Here is a 15,676-nt window from a genome sequence, read left to right on the forward strand (position 1 = left end):
TGCAGGTATGGCTTAATAAGCCAGCCGCACTGTCAGGGGTGCTGCTTCCATCCCTCCTCCAGGCAGGGAGTCCCTCTCTGCCCCGGGCGCCTTTTCCCCGGGAAAGTTTCTTTAAGATTCCTCCAAGGGAGGGGTGTGGTCCTGGTACACACAGGACCACCCTGCCTACAGCGGAGCAGAGCCCTCCGCACAGGACAGGATGTTGGTCTCACAGCGCACCACCTTCCCCACTTCAGCTAACCTATACTTTAAAATGTTAGCAGAGTGGGACAAATTGGCCCGCCGCTGCCCCCTCGAGGTTTCCACGGCGTACACCTTCGACACGTTCCTTCACAGGGCCAATGAGCTGTGGGAACAGTGTCCGGTTAATCAGGACAAGGGGTCTCCTTCCTCAGTCCCGCCGGGCCTCTTCACCGACCAGAGGTTACACGCTTTTGGCAATAGGGTAGCATCTGGTCTCACGGCAGCTGCAGACACAGCTACCAGCCTTCACTTCAGTACTGTGCTAGCGCGGCGTGATGCCATTTTCAGCCTCTCTAACATTCCTGTGGAGGAGAGGGCTGCCCTGCGGTCCATCCCAGCACAGCAGCACTCCCTCTTCGGCCAGTTCCCGCCCCATTTTGTCAGCCACAGGGCAGAGACAAACAGGGAGGTGGCCTCATATTTGGCCCACACCTCTCATGGGCTCCAGGGTTCTATGCCATTGAAGAGACCGGCCACCAGGGCCCCTCCATATACCACGCCGCCTGTCAAGGCAGCGTGTGCTGAATCAGGGGCAGAGGAATAAACCACCTTATGTCCGTCCAAGCCGACCGGCCATGCCCAAGGCCAGAAGGCAGCACCCCCAGTGACTGGGCCCCGATTCAGCACCGCCAGTCGTTCAGCCCCTCCAAGTAGGAAACTTGTCCCGGCATGCACATCAGTGGTGTGCTCTGGGACTCAACGACGGGATTATGTCGGTGCTAGAGTCTGGGTACATGCTGTCTTGGGTGGAGGACCTCCCCCCTCTAAGATCCACTCCTCCTCCTTAGGTGCCCAGCTCGACGGAGCAGGAGAGCGTCCTAGAAAAAGAGATATCGCACCCACTCCTCATGGGGCTATATCTCAACTCTCGGACCCGGGCCCCGGTTTTTACGGCTGGTTGTTGGTGATTCCAAAGGTCTCGGGAGGGTGGAGACCAGTTTTGGACTTGTCCCCCCTCAACAAATTCCTCCCCAAAATCAAATTCAAGAGGGACACACAGGCACAGATTCGGGAGACCATCCAACAAGGTGATTGGCCTACCTCTATCGATCTGGAAGATGCTTATTTTCATATACTCATCCATTCGGCATCCCGTCGGTACCTGAGGTTCGTGTGGAGGGACAAGGGGTTCCAGTTCCCGGCCCTCCCATTTGGTCTGTCCCTTGCCCCTTTCCTGTCTACCAAGGTGCTGCGGGAATTGGTGTCCATCGTCCGCTCGGAATCCATTTGTCTCTGTGTGTACCTGGACGACTTGCTTATCCTGGCCCAGTCGCAGGCCCTGTGCCTGAGTCATACGGCCAGACTTCTAGACCTTTGCTCCCAACGGGGCTTCCTCATGGACCAGCAGATATGCGATCTGTCCCCACGTCAGTCCTTCGACTTCTTAGGGATGAGATTCGACACGCGGTCTATGATAGTCTCTCTGGCGCCAGATCACTGGGACCGTCTGGCAGGCCTCCTCAGCCACTGGCGCCACTCCTCCCAAGATACAGCGCAGACACTTTCTTCCCTCTTGGGCATGATGGAGTCCACGGCACCTCTCATTCCCCTGGACAGGGTTCTCAAGCGCCCTCTCCAGAGGGCACTGAGGTTACGCCGGTCCCAGAGCACTCAGCCATGGGATACCCAGATATGTCTGGGCGAGTGGTTCCTCGAGGTGACATCAGAGTGGTTAATCACCCCCCTTCGGACACAGGGGGTGCCCTTAGCCCCACCTACTCTTCAGGTGGCACTCTTCACAGACGCCTCCTCCCTGGGCTGGGGAGCCCACATGGACTCACTCTATGCAGCAGGGACTTGGTCCCCGGAGGAGCGCCTGTGCCACATCAATGTTCTGGAACTGGAGGCAGTTCGCAGGACTCTCCTGCACTTCATGGGGGAGGCCACTGCCAAGACCATCCGCTTGTTCACGGACAAGACGACGGTCGCATGTTATGTGAACAAATGGGGGGAGCGCACTCGGCAGACCTCTCCATGCGGACTGAGGCTCTCCTCCGTTGGTGCCACAGCAAGGGCATTGCACTTTCAGCGAGACACTGAGCAGGAAAAACCAACTTCTTGGCAGATGCTCTTAGCAGGTCCAAGAGTGTCATACGCACAGAGTGCACCCTGGACAAGGACAGCCTTCAGGGGGTGTGGGAACAGTGGTTTCGGCCGATGGTGGACCTTGTTCAACAAGAGACTTCCCACTTCCGTCTCTTCGGTTGCCGACCCAGAAGCGTGGGCAGTGGATGCTCTCTCTCTAGATTGGAGCAGTCTGATTGCCTCCGCGTTTCCTCCCTTTCCAATTCTGTCCAAGGTGATACGGAAAGACAGATTGGAACACCCGCAGCTGATCCTCATTGCGCCGAAATGGCCAGTCCAGACCTGGTTTCCGGACCTTCAGTCCCTGACACATGTTCCCACCCCTGGAACTTGAAACCAAATCTCATCTGCTGAGGCAGCCTCGCTCAGGCACTCCGCATTCCAATCCTCAACTGCTCCACCAGCACGCATGGCTGCTGTGCGGTCGGAACTGTCAGCATCACCATTGAAGTCCTCGACCCCTCGGTCGGCCTCTGTGTCGGCTGTGCTGACCCAGGGGTGTGCCTCCTCTGACCTCCTCTCCATAGTCACCAGAGCAAGGAGGCAGGGAACGGAGACTTTGTATGACTTTCGCTGGAAGAAATGGTTGCGGTGGTGTACAGCTCAGGGCATTACCCCTACGAACCTTACGAGCATGCAGCTGGCCAACTTTCTGGCTCTCTGCTCCTCGGTTCATCCTGTCTGCTAGTTCTGGGCGAGGGTACAGGTCTGCCTTCTGTACCACATTGCAAACAGCTAGGTGGTTCCGCCTTGGAAGCGGATTGCCTGCTCAGAGAGGTGGCTAGGGGTGCCCCTCTGAAGGAAGCTAGAGACCCCAGAAGAGTGCCCCTCTGGGACTTGTTCCTGGTGCTGGATTTCATTCGAAAACAGCCCTTCCTACCATTGGGGACTATTCCTTTTGACATCCTCATCCTCAAGACCACTTTCCTTCTGTGGCTGGCCACAGGCAGTCATAGAAGTGAGCTGCATGGGCTTAGTGGAATGCCACAAGATCTGGCCTTCCACAGAGATGGTTCCATCACTATTCGTTTCCTTCCAGAGTTTCTGGCTAAGAACCAAGACCCTGAGGTTCCTTCCCCCTCTCTGAGAGTCAGACCTTTGTCTGATATTCTTGCCCAAGATGATGAGGATAGGCACCTGTCCTGTTCGGTGTCTCAAATATTATTGGGATAGGTCTCGCCATAGGCGTTCTTCTCAGAGGTGTCTGCTCATCTCCCTCAATGAGAATTACAAGAAAGACATCGCTGCAGGCACCATTTCCCGCCAGGTTTCCCAAGTCATTCGTAGAGCCTACTCTCATGCACACAGGGATATCAGCTGTCTTCATCCCAGAGCACACGAAGTGCGGGCCATAGCTACTTCGGCTGCTTTCCAGCACTCAGTGCCAACGCAGCATGTCTTGGAGGCAGCCTTCTGGCGGTCGGAGAATCCCTTCATCAACTTCTACCTCAGGAATTTCCGTATGACCAGGGCTGACGGTTCCAAGGGGATTTCCTTTGTCGCGGCTAACACTGCCGTCTCAGTTACAAGGGCTCCCCATATGAACCAGTAGGCGTTGCCCTCCTCCATTTGCTTTAAATTCTGCATCAGTTTGACATGGTACAGTATATGACACCAAAAGGAGGAGTTTGTATTATACTCCATGTTTGGTGTTAAATATACTTACCATGTCAAACTCGAATGCCCGCCCGTCCGTCCCCGCGTCTCCGCCGTGGTTCTCATGGGGCATTTTTGTTCATGGCCACGGAATGATTAAGCGCTTATAGTTTTTAGAGGCGTTTGATTGGCTGAGAGCGGGTGGGCCCGTCTTTTCACCGTTAGCCGCGCGAAATTTGGCCAAGCAGAGCAAACCAATAGGCCTAGTTTGCATCAGTTTGACATGGTAAGTATATTTAACACCAAACATGGAGTATAATACAAACTCCTCCTTTTTGGGGTGTTCTTGTTTCCATAACCCACCGAACGCTGACATGGATTACAGGATCTTTAACGTGCGTGTTTGATCTTCTGCTTGCATATACACAAGAAGGGGGTTCAGGCACTAGCAGGTCTGCACATATGTTGACCTGGGAGATCGTAAAAATCTCCACCCTTTATCCACCAGGCGCCGTCACCGTGATTCGAACCCGGGACCCTTAGAATGACAGTCCAACCCTTTAACCACTCGGCTGTTGCGCCCGTCACCTCCTTTCAATTTGTTATTCAATATTGCAGTCTATCTAAATCAGTAAATGTAATAAAATAATCATGATGTGGGAGTACCACTTAATATGTAAGACTTACACCCCCACAACTGAAAAGTGTGGAAAGTTGTTGTTTTTTTCTTTTTTTCGTTTTCTCTGCATAGGCGAATAGTACTTTGCATAGGACAGGAATGTCAGACCCCTGCCGGAGTCTGCACAAGTGGGTCACGCTAAGTATGTTAGTTAAATGTAAATTCTAGTTGGACAAAGGGGAGGTTACCTACTTCCGGGAGGTTATCGGCCGTAGTTGCTTTCGTTTTCTCCGCACAGGCAGATAGTAGTTTGCACAGGACAGGAATGTCAGACCCCTGCCGGAGTCTGCACTAGTTGGGTCACAGTAGGTATGTTTTTTAAACGTAATTTTAGATAGAAAATTTCCTTTTAGCAAGAAAATTTCCTTTTCTTCTTGAGATAGAATTGCTCTTAACTCACTCAGTACGGCCAGTCCTCTCTTGTCCTCTACACAGACCCCTCGGATGTCCAGTGGGTGTCTGAGTGACCCAACCTTTAGCTTCCGTCGTCAGAATTGTGGTATTCTTTGTCAACATTCACCTCTTCAGTATAAGAGCCTTCCGCTTGCAATATTTCGATGATGGTAATTGGGCTTAAACGCTGTTAACGTCGTCTCTTTCGCCGTTCGTGTGGAGAGAGTTAAACGGAGTATGACTGCCTTCATGGCTGTGAGCAGCAGGGACCTCACTTTGCCGCTTATTCAGTTGACGTTCAGTTTGGAATTTGTTGGTGTCAGTGTTATCCACAACATTTTTCATGAGTATGAACCGTTGTTGATTTGTTTCAGATGGCAGAAATAGAGGTGTGTCCACAGTGTTACAAACACTCCTGTATCCGGGGAGAAGCTAACTGGTTTATTGAACCATGTGTGAGTATTCCTCTTTTTTTTTTCTTTCTTTTTTTTTTTTTTAGGAGAAATCAGTGGATGGCTAAAAGTTCTGCAAATGAGCAGGATAGTTTCAGCATCCCTGGAAGGTTCTTTCTATTTTTTTTTGTGTTTTTTTTTGTTTTTGTTTGTTTGTCTTTTTTATCTTTTTTTTGTTTGTTTTTTTCCTTCCATCATCATTTTTCTCCTGTCTGTTGTCTTTTCTTTTTTTTCTTTTTTTCTCATATTTTTAATTGGTCTTCTTCCCAATGGCATGTTCAAACACTTACAAGATCATGCAACATATATTACACATACATGATGGCTTCACACAAAATCATATTCCCTGAAAGAGAAGCATGGTATACATACACACACACACCCTCTCACTCTCTCTCTCTGTCTCCTTTACTCACTCAGTCCCCTCCCTCTCCACAAGCTCTACACCTAAGTACAATATGTATGTGCACACTGAATACTACCCTCAGGATTTTTTGTGGGCCTGACTCAGTGTTCTGGTATCTTAACGGATACTGATCATAGGTTACGTAGGCTGAGTTCTGATTCAAAGATAAGGTCAAGATTTTTGCCCTTGCCGTACTTGAATTTGAAGATGGACAGTTTTGCTATTAACAATATCGTATTGATTTCCTTTCATTTTTCATTAGTTGGAATGTCCATTTTTGTTGTACCAAACAGAGCTACTTTTTCTTCCGTGGGAATCAGCGTATCGTAGCGTGTGAGAATGAGTTGTTTCACATGTTTCCAAAAGGAGGAAGGTTTGGGGCAGGAGTAAAAGGCATGTTCAGTGTAATGGGTTTCTTGGCACCAGTTACATCTATTTGTGGCCGTTACACCCATTTTGGCAAGCAGAATATTCGTTCAGTAAATATTGTGTATGAATTTGAAGTGTAGTAACCTCAGTTGTGATTCTTTTATACATTCATATGCTTGTTTGAAGTAGTGGCTTATGTTGATTACATCTAGCTTACATTTCCAAAACTTAGCTGCACATATTTCATGGTTTTGTTTTCGGGCGAATGTTTTCCTGATTTGTTTATTTGACAAGTTATTGAGGTTCCCCTCTTTTGTTGCAATGTCGTCTGGATTTTCATCGTTGTGGACATCATTAGCTAGATGGAGTTTCCATGTTTGTGGGAAACTGGCCATGTCTCTGAGAAAACATGAGCCACAGTGACATTTAACCAGTAGAGTGCCTGTAAGACGTCAGCTGACGACCTAAAAAAGTATTGCCACAGTGCCTATAAGATGTCCACTGACGTCCTGCATATGTTCCAATTTTTCCTTCATTGGAGTTTGGTTCAGTTCACATAAACCGACTCTGAACAGTAAGTTTGATGTGTCTGGCCTTTACATGCCTCAACAGTTACCTACAATCAACCTAACTGGGGAAAAAAAGCCCAGAAGCAGAATCTGCACTCATTTTCCTTCACGAAAATACTTGCTTTCTTTCTGTATCACCCATAGCTTTTGTGCTAGAATTTTTTGTGATTTATTACCTCCGAATCCTCAAAACTCCCTGGCAAGGGGAGAGCTCAGAGGTTCATGAAGTTTCTAAAGTTCAGATGTCAAAGGTCATAGTAAATAGCACAAAAGACAGATCTTACCAACATGGTAGAACTTCATCGTCTTCATCAAACATGGGTAATAATTGTTTGTGATGAAAATAAAAATTGTATGGAAAATTAGGGTCATGGATCAAAGGTCATGGTCGTAGCATGACATGACAGAAAAAGCTTGGCAGCATTATTGCGCTTGAGTCTTGCATTGAATCTTCTTGAACTTAGTATAGTGATTGGCCATAGTAAGAGTACAAACCATACTGAAAGTCAGGGTCAGATGTCAAAAGTCAAGGTCATACCACACTGCAACAGAAACAGCTCTCAGCACAATGACACTTGTGCAAGTTTTGCATGCAGATCCTTATCTCTAGTCATGCCTTATGCAGGGATCGCGTTAACGCATATTTTTCGCGTATTTGACGCATTTTGATTTTCGCTGACGCATTTTCACAGCGCTCACGCGTAACACTTACACAAAACAACTTTTACTCCAAGCCGTATCAGTGCAACTTTAGGACTGACTTGGCAGCTAGGTTTGTGATACTGAATCAGACGGTACAAGACAAAGTGTTTGTGTATGCGGAGCACTGCGAGATGCCTACGTGACTCTTAACAGCTACAGCCAATTAACAGAGTACGCGCGCACACAACACTGCTTAGTTGACGAGTTTTGGAACAGAGTGGCGTCATTACAGGGCGTGACCCTGTAGCGGGAAAGGTAACCTTTGATTAGTGTCATAGGTCTGACGCAATTCTGACTCTAACTTACGCGTTTTTTTGCCGACTTTGCGTAAGCTGCACACGTTTTGAAAAAGTCTAGCGCGATCCCTGCTTATGGCTAGGGTCACGCCATGATGCCACTGGAAATATGCCTTGTCATGAGTTGATGGTCTTCAGAGTAGTTCTTTTTCCTTTTTCCTGAATCCTTTCTTTGGTTATCAGGCATCACACACATGAGTCCCTTTCTTTTTCGGTTTTTTTTTTGTTTTTTTGTTTTTGTTTGTTGTTTTTTGCTCCCGTTAATTCTTCTCTTTTCTTTTTCTTCTATATTGCTTTCTGTGTGTGTGAGAGAGAGATCTTGTTTGGTAATTCTTCTTCTTCTTCTTCTTCTTCTTCTTCTGCGTTCGTGGGCTTCAACTCCCACGTTCACTCGTATATACGCGAGTGGGCTTTTATGTGTATGACCGTTTTTACCCCACCGTGTAGGCAGCCATACTCTGTTTTCGGGGGTGTGCATGCTGGGTATGTTCTTGTTTCCATAACCCACCGAACGCTGACATGGATTACAGGATCTTTAACGTGTGTATTTGATCTTATGCTTGCGCATACACACGAAGGGGGTTCAGGCACTGGCAGGTCTGCACATATGTTGACCTGGGAGATTGTAAAAATCTCCACCCTTTACCCTTGTGTGGTAATGATGTTGTATATTGTTAGTGGAAAGTAATTTGAATCAGCGTGTCAGCATGAGTGGTTGAGTTCTAGTTTTTTTTTCTGGAATATCGGTTTGGTTGGAAAGGGAAAGTTGTGCAAGTAATTAAGAAACAGTATTTTAGGGAGGGTGTTAACGGTAGTAGTTTTTATTTTTGTTTTTAACTGATGGATCGCATTGCAGGATCCTCCTCATCCTCTGGTGTGGGCCAAGCTGAAAGGATATCCATTCTGGCCTGCTAAGGTGTGTATGCTTGTGTGTGTGTGCATGTGTGTGTGTGGAGGCGTGCACACTTAAATAATCATTGGAAAGCATAATCATTGCAGATCTGACAATTAACACAGAATTTTTTTTTTCCACATTTCTGTTTCCAAATGGATTCCAGCCTAACAATGCTAGAATTCTCAGTCAAGTTCCTATATTTATAGTTTATGTCAGTTCTAGATTCATGTTCAGTCCCTGATTTCTGTGAAATCTGGCCATATATTCTGATCTGAAATAACAAGAAAGTCCATGATTATGCCCTGTGACAAGTCTGTCAGTATTTGATGTCTCATTGAGTGCTGTGATTCACACAAACATTGCTCGTTCCACTTTCCTCTCTGTGGTGTAGCATATATGGATTTGTCCGAATGCAGTGACGTTTGCTGGGGAAACTGAAACCGAAACACAGAAGCAGTGACAGCACTGGTTCCAAGTGATGTGGTGAAATAGGGTGTAGAAACTGCTGCTCTGGGCCCCAACTGCTTATCAGTAAAGCCGCCTGGAAGTTCGTCAAGACTTGTGTTCATGTGTTACTTGTTAATGCTCCGGAAAATGAGCGAGGCAAAGAAAAGATAAATATCAAACAGGGAAAAAGTATGGTTACCCTTTGGAAGAAGACAAAGGCACATAATTCAGACTGTTCAAGGGAAGGTTGCTAGAATGGTAAACACACTTGTCTGTCAGTACAGAGTCTGAGAGGGTCTGGGTTTGAATCCCACTCTTGCCCTTTCCCCTTAGTTTGACCAAAAAAAATCAACATGAGCGTCAAGTCATTCGGATGAGATGAAAAACTGAGGTCCTGTGTGCAGCACATTTGCCACACTGAAAAAGAACCCATGGCAATGAAAACCCTGTCCTCTCTCAAAATTCTGTTGAAGAAATCCACTCTGATAGGTACACAAATATATGTGCGTACGCTCAAGGCCTGACTAAGCGTGTTGGGTTATTCTGGTCAGGCATCTGCTTTGCAGATGTGGTGTAGCGTATATGGATTTATCCAGACAGTGACACCTCCTCAAGAAACTGAAACTATTCAGTGGCAGTGGTTTGAAGTATAAGCCTTTGTCTTAGGAAAAGTAAATGTACTTCTTCATTGATTAACGTTTATATTTTACTTGAAAGAACAACCACTTTGATAAATCAGGATTTGAGGCCCAAGCGTTGGTTGCAAGTATGGAGATACCTGCAGTGGTGTCTGAGTGTGCTTCGGTGTTGGGTAGAATGAGTTTGAACTTTGAAACTACGTTTTTACAATTTAACAAAAGAATTTTTATGATTTAGTTGGGTTGTTTTTTTTCAATATGATTTCAGCTGTGATAGGATGTTTGTACAGTTTGTTTTCAATTTTGTATATATTTTTTTCAGCATGAATTCAGTTTTTACAGTTTGTTTTTAGTATGATTTATTTGGTTTCAGTAGGATTTCAGCTCTTACAGTTTTGTTCCAGAGTTAGTACAGTTTGCTTTTGATAAGATTTCAGGCTTTCTTTTTTGTTTTTTGTTTGTTTTTTTCAGCTCAGATAGAATCTTTACAAAGTCTGTATGGCTTGGTTTTAATTTGATTTAGATATTGTTTTCAGTAAGATTTCAACGATCCTATTCGTTGCAATCACAGGGATTAAAACCTTCTAGACAGGCACAATGACAAGATCTGAATTATTTGATCATATTTTCTTTATTGGCTCATTTTCAGGCAATGGAGGAAGTGAATGATTGTTTGGATGTCCGCTTCTTTGGGGCCCATGACAAGTGAGTTCTCCTTTGTTTGGTGTATTATTTGCTTTCAATTTAAGACCGTAATGATGATATGAATGCTTACATAACGCTTACTCTCGGTCGGAGACCAAGCTCCAAGCACTTTACAAATACAGGGTCATTTGCACAACAAGCTGCCTACCTGGGAAGAGCTGGTTGACAGCTGCCATTGGGCGCTTATCATTTGTTTCCTGTGTCAGTCAATCAGATTTCAGTCACTGACACATACAATCTGATACAGACATGTAACAATTTACGTGTATGACCATTTTGCTTATTTATCCTGCCATGTACGCAGCCATACTCCATTTTCAGGGGTGTGCATGCTGGGTAAATGCTTGTTTCCCCATAACCCACCGAACACGCTCACATGGATTACAGGATGCATGTGCATTTGATCTTCTTCTCTGTCAACTCAAGTAAAACAACCTACACAGTCTTCAGCCTATCCAGCAAGAAGCAGGAGGCAAAACTGACACTGAGCAACCAAAGGCTTGCAGAGGAACCCACACCTACCTAACTGGGAGTGACCTTTGACCGCAGGCTCACTTGGAAACAGCAGATCACCAGATGCTGTAGCAGGGCCAAGCTGAGACTGGCGATCATGAAGAAACTTGCAGGGACGGACTGGGGGGCTGATGAACGTATCCTAAAGAGACTCTATACGGGGAGAGTCTGACCTGTAGTTAAGTACAGGACATCAGCATGGGCATCAGCTGCAAAGTCTAACCTCGACTATCTCAACAAGATACAGAACCAAGCTCAGCATGTCATAACTGGCGCCATGAGATCCACCCCAATCCTGAAGATGGAGGAGACCACTGGGCTACAGTCATTGGAGGACAGAAGGGACACAAAGATCCTCATCCAGGCAGCAAAATTCAAATGCCTTGAAAACCATCCAATGAACAACAGAATGAGCAGACCCACCAAGAGCTGGCTGAAAAGAGGCAGCTTCATCCACCAGTCAAGACGCCTTGAAAGACAAACCCCAGTCTTGATGGAACACGAAGCAAAGCCTATCCCGGCAAATGTCACCCACCCATCTTGGAAGAGGCAGGTTTTCCCAACAGTCGTCACCAGCATTCCTGGAGTGGAGAAGAGAGGAACACAGTCAGACACCCAAAGGAAGGCCCTGGCCATGGAGTACATCTGCAACCAGTACCCCCAGGAAGACTGGACCCATGTCTTTACAGATGGCTCCCCACAGAAGCAACAAGGGATGGTGGAGCTGGAATCTTCCTCCAATACAAAGACGGAGATGAAGAAATTGCAGTCCCAACAGGAAGATACTCCACCAACTTCCAAGCTGAGCGAGAAGCCCTCTGTGAGGCAGCCACAACAGTCTCGCAGAACTCCACAAGAACAACAGGGCAGGTAGTGGTGTTCTCAGATGCTCTCTCCGTACTCCAAGCCCTCAAGAACTCCAGCTATAAAGAACAGAACCATCTCACTTCAGCCCTTGTTGCCCTGAGTGCCAGAGTGGAGAAAGTGGTGATACAATGGGTACCAGCACACTGTGGCATCAGAGGCAACGAAAAAGCGGACGTTCTGGCAAAAGATGGTGCACAGAAGGAGCAGGCCAACAAACTGGTGTCATACGATGAAATCAAGACAATCATCAAGGCACAGCAAGAAATAAAGTGGCGCCTCCAGCACCACCAATATAACCCAGAAGACAGATACCATTTGCTGGAACGACGGGAACAGGTCAAGATCTTCCGCCTGAGGACTGGACACAACCGCCTGCTCCACCACATGCACACAAAATTTGGCATTGGACAGAGTGGAGAGTGCCTTGTGGTGAGGGACCAATGACAACCGACCACATCCTTCAAAACTGTAGGACGCATGCAGCATCCATGAGGAAGTACTGGCCAACACCGACAGCAGTGGAAGCCAAACTGTACGGCACCCTGGAGGAGCTGCAACGGACGGCAGCCTTCATCAAGGACACCGGGCTGTGAATGAGGAAGAATTTGATCTTCTGCATGTGTATACACATGAATGGGGTTCAAGCACTTGCAGGTCTGCACTTATGTTGACCTTGGAGATGTGAAAAATCTGTGCACCCTTTACCCACCAGGCGCCATTACCAAGATTTGAACCTGGGACCCTCAGATTGGAAGTACAGCGCTTCAACCACTCGGCTGTTGTTGTCTAATAATAATCGTAATAAAAGTAAGATCAAACACAAGGCTGTGACATTGTCTTAAACCAGAGAAAATGCATATATTCTCTGTACCACAGTTGATGGATATGATTTATCGTGTTCTTTACCTTTTTGGCCATGCTTTCTGCTTCATAGTCTGGACTGTTGCTTATCTTAACAGGGTGGGCTTTTCCTGTTTATTTTGGTTTGACATATATGATTTATGTGTTAAGGGGCACAGACGTGCTCTGTTGTGTTTTGTCAGATCTGTGCATGCAGATGCAACATCATGAGAGAGGATTGCTTTGCCTTTTTCTTTCATAATCATCATTCTGTTTTTTTTTAAGTATATTTTAAAGTGCTTTAGACTGTTGGCAAGCTTCACACAATTTCCATTTTATTATTGTCAGTGGTGTCACTGTATATGATGGTGACAGTTACAATTTTTGCGGATGGTTGTTTCGTGATTTCAGGTCGGTTGTTCCCATTTCCAATGTGTTCATGCTGTCCAAGGAGGCCCCTACCTGTATAAAGTACAAGAAAGGGGGCTTTGCTGATGCCATGGTTGATGTGAAAGCACACATTGAGGCCATCAGGTATGTTGGAGAGAGGAGCAGGGTTTGTATACTGTCATGGAAGTCTAGAAAAGTCACGGAGAAATGAGAGAACCGCTTTCAGGGCTGGAAAAGTCTTTGTCTTTGGAAAATGAGAGAACCATTTCCTGGGCTCTGAAAAGACATTGGAAAATGAGAAAACCATTTCCAGGGCTGGAAAAGACATTGGAAAATGAGAAAACCATTTCCAGGGCTGGAAAAGTCTTTGAAAAATGATGGAACCATTTCCAGGGCTGGAAAAGTCTTTGAAAAATATTTTTTGTCCTCGGGTCTGGAAAAGTCATGGACTTCTGATAAAAAAAAACCCACCAACCTTGACCAGTATCATTGAACAAAGACCTTAATGTTTTGAAAAAGACAACAAAAATTGAAAAAACAAAAAGAGGGGAAAATTGAACGCTGATACCAGGTTATCCGCTGATCTTTTCTTTCAACAGTGTTCCAGACAGATTTTCTTAATTCAGTTTGATGTTGTGATTGGTACGGAAATGTTTTTCAGTCCGGTCTGGAACAGTCTGGATTTTTGTTTGGTCATACTTGTGAGAAATCATGAGGAGGTGTATTGACAAGGTCTGAACCCTTCAGTCACCTATTTACTTGTTTATTTTTTTGTTATTTTTATTTGAACCTTTTCATCTCATGAGTGAATTAAAGTTAGTCTGTGTACTAACCCTGTTTCAGCTAGTGAATTAAAGTTAGTCTGTGTACTAACCCTGTTTCAGCTAGTGAATTAAAGTTAGTCTGTGTACTAACCCTGTTTCAGCTGTGTATGTGTCTTTGTCCACCTCTGTGGTGTTTTAATTGGAAATGCCATTTTATGGGGAAATACTTTGACACCAACTAATGCTTAGAAATGGAACTTGTTTTATCATGCATTTGGATTATAATGACAGTGCACTGCCAGAAAGGACCTAGGAAATGGTTTTTCCACAACCATATATCTGTTTTATCTAACAAATTGACACAGCAATTATTGGCAACAATTTTTCATCTTTATTTATCTGTTTAATTATTCTGCTCAGGACAAAAGCTACATTGGTGGGTATATCTGCCAAAGCAGCACAATTCTGTCATGTAGTTCACTGGACAAAAAATGGTAAATCTGTAAATGTTATGGGTATATATATTTTTAATGGATATCACTCATCCAGACGTTGTCACTGGGTTTGGTGATTCTTTTTGTAAAAATCATTTACGTTTGTCGCATGAAACTGATAGAGTCATAGTGATAGTTCTCAAGGAAAGTAACATCAAGGTCCCTTAGAACATGAGATATAAAATGCCCATAAGTATTCTCACAATCATATGATTTTAGCATAATGACTATGATATGTGATTGCATGCTTTGTTTACAACAACAAAAAAAAGAACTTTTGATGTCTCTCTTTTTCCAAATGCCCATGGGCATTTTCACCATTGGTTATGAATGATTTAACCCCTTGACTGCTAAACCTTGGAATCAAATCAGTGTAGCATGAATTTGAAGTACAAGAATTAGTCTTGTTGTACCTTCAAGTGGTGTAATTGATATTGCTGGGGAAAACGCAGAAGATCCATGGGGAAGAAGTCCACATAAAAAAACGGTGACCAACATCATGACCTTTAACCTAAATGTTATCTCAGGCAACGTCCCTTCGCTGATGAGCGTGCATAGTCAAGGGGTTAGAACAGTGATGTGAAATTGCGTGTCATGTTTCAGGAAAAAATATGGGACTTTTGAGTATGCTCCTTTCCGCACCCCGTATGACAAGGGTCATGTGTACATGAGCCACAAGATGATGGCTTCAAAGCATTTCAAGGTGGCTGCCGTTGGGCGATTTGCAGTCAGAGGTAAAGATGGGTGGTGTCTTTTTTTTCCTTCTTTGAAAAAAGTACTTTTTTTCTTAACCCATTGAAAAAAACCTTGTAACATGACTCACATCAGTCAAAAATGTTCTTATGGATACATGAACTAAAACAAAAGTGGCCTAATACATTCAATATTGTACTATCCAATGTCAGAACATTCAGATGGATACATGAACAAAGTAGCAAAAGATATTCAGTATCATTCTGTTTAGTGTAAAGTTGTTTTTTGTTTTTTTTTTATCACATTCTCCATTCACATTCTCACAATCTTTCACACACTTTTGACATTAGTTAAAAAATTTCTCTCCTCTCTGCCTGAAGGGCTTGAGACGTTGAGTAAAAAATAAATAAACAGATAAATAAACAATTTTGCAATAAGCTGTTTTATTTTGGAGCAGATCAATGTGAAATGTATTGGTGAAATCTACACTGTATATGTATTTATTTATTTATTTAATTTTAAGATGTATGATCTTTTTTTGTCACGTTATATATTTATTCGTTTATTTTTGTCATGTTATTTATTTGTTTGTTTGTTTATTTACAATGCATGGTCTATCTTTGTCAAAGAAACTGTTACT

General features: G+C 44.8%; 1 protein-coding gene across 3 annotated transcripts in view; it reads left to right on the forward strand.

The window, feature by feature from the left end:
- LOC143291271 (uncharacterized) overlaps positions 1-15,676 on the forward strand; it is an 87,592-nt gene that overhangs the window by 45,623 nt on the left and 26,293 nt on the right. For all 3 annotated transcript variants that reach the window (XM_076601104.1, XM_076601105.1, XM_076601106.1), the window contains 5 exons: positions 5,371-5,451; positions 8,647-8,706; positions 10,420-10,475; positions 13,107-13,229; positions 14,947-15,077. In XM_076601104.1, the coding sequence (XP_076457219.1) occupies positions 5,371-5,451; positions 8,647-8,706; positions 10,420-10,475; positions 13,107-13,229; positions 14,947-15,077 (451 nt within the window). The remainder of the gene's footprint in view (positions 1-5,370; positions 5,452-8,646; positions 8,707-10,419; positions 10,476-13,106; positions 13,230-14,946; positions 15,078-15,676) is intronic.

Source organism: Babylonia areolata, chromosome 16 (assembly GCF_041734735.1).
Source record: "Babylonia areolata isolate BAREFJ2019XMU chromosome 16, ASM4173473v1, whole genome shotgun sequence".
Taxonomy (NCBI): domain Eukaryota; kingdom Metazoa; phylum Mollusca; class Gastropoda; order Neogastropoda; family Buccinidae; genus Babylonia; species Babylonia areolata.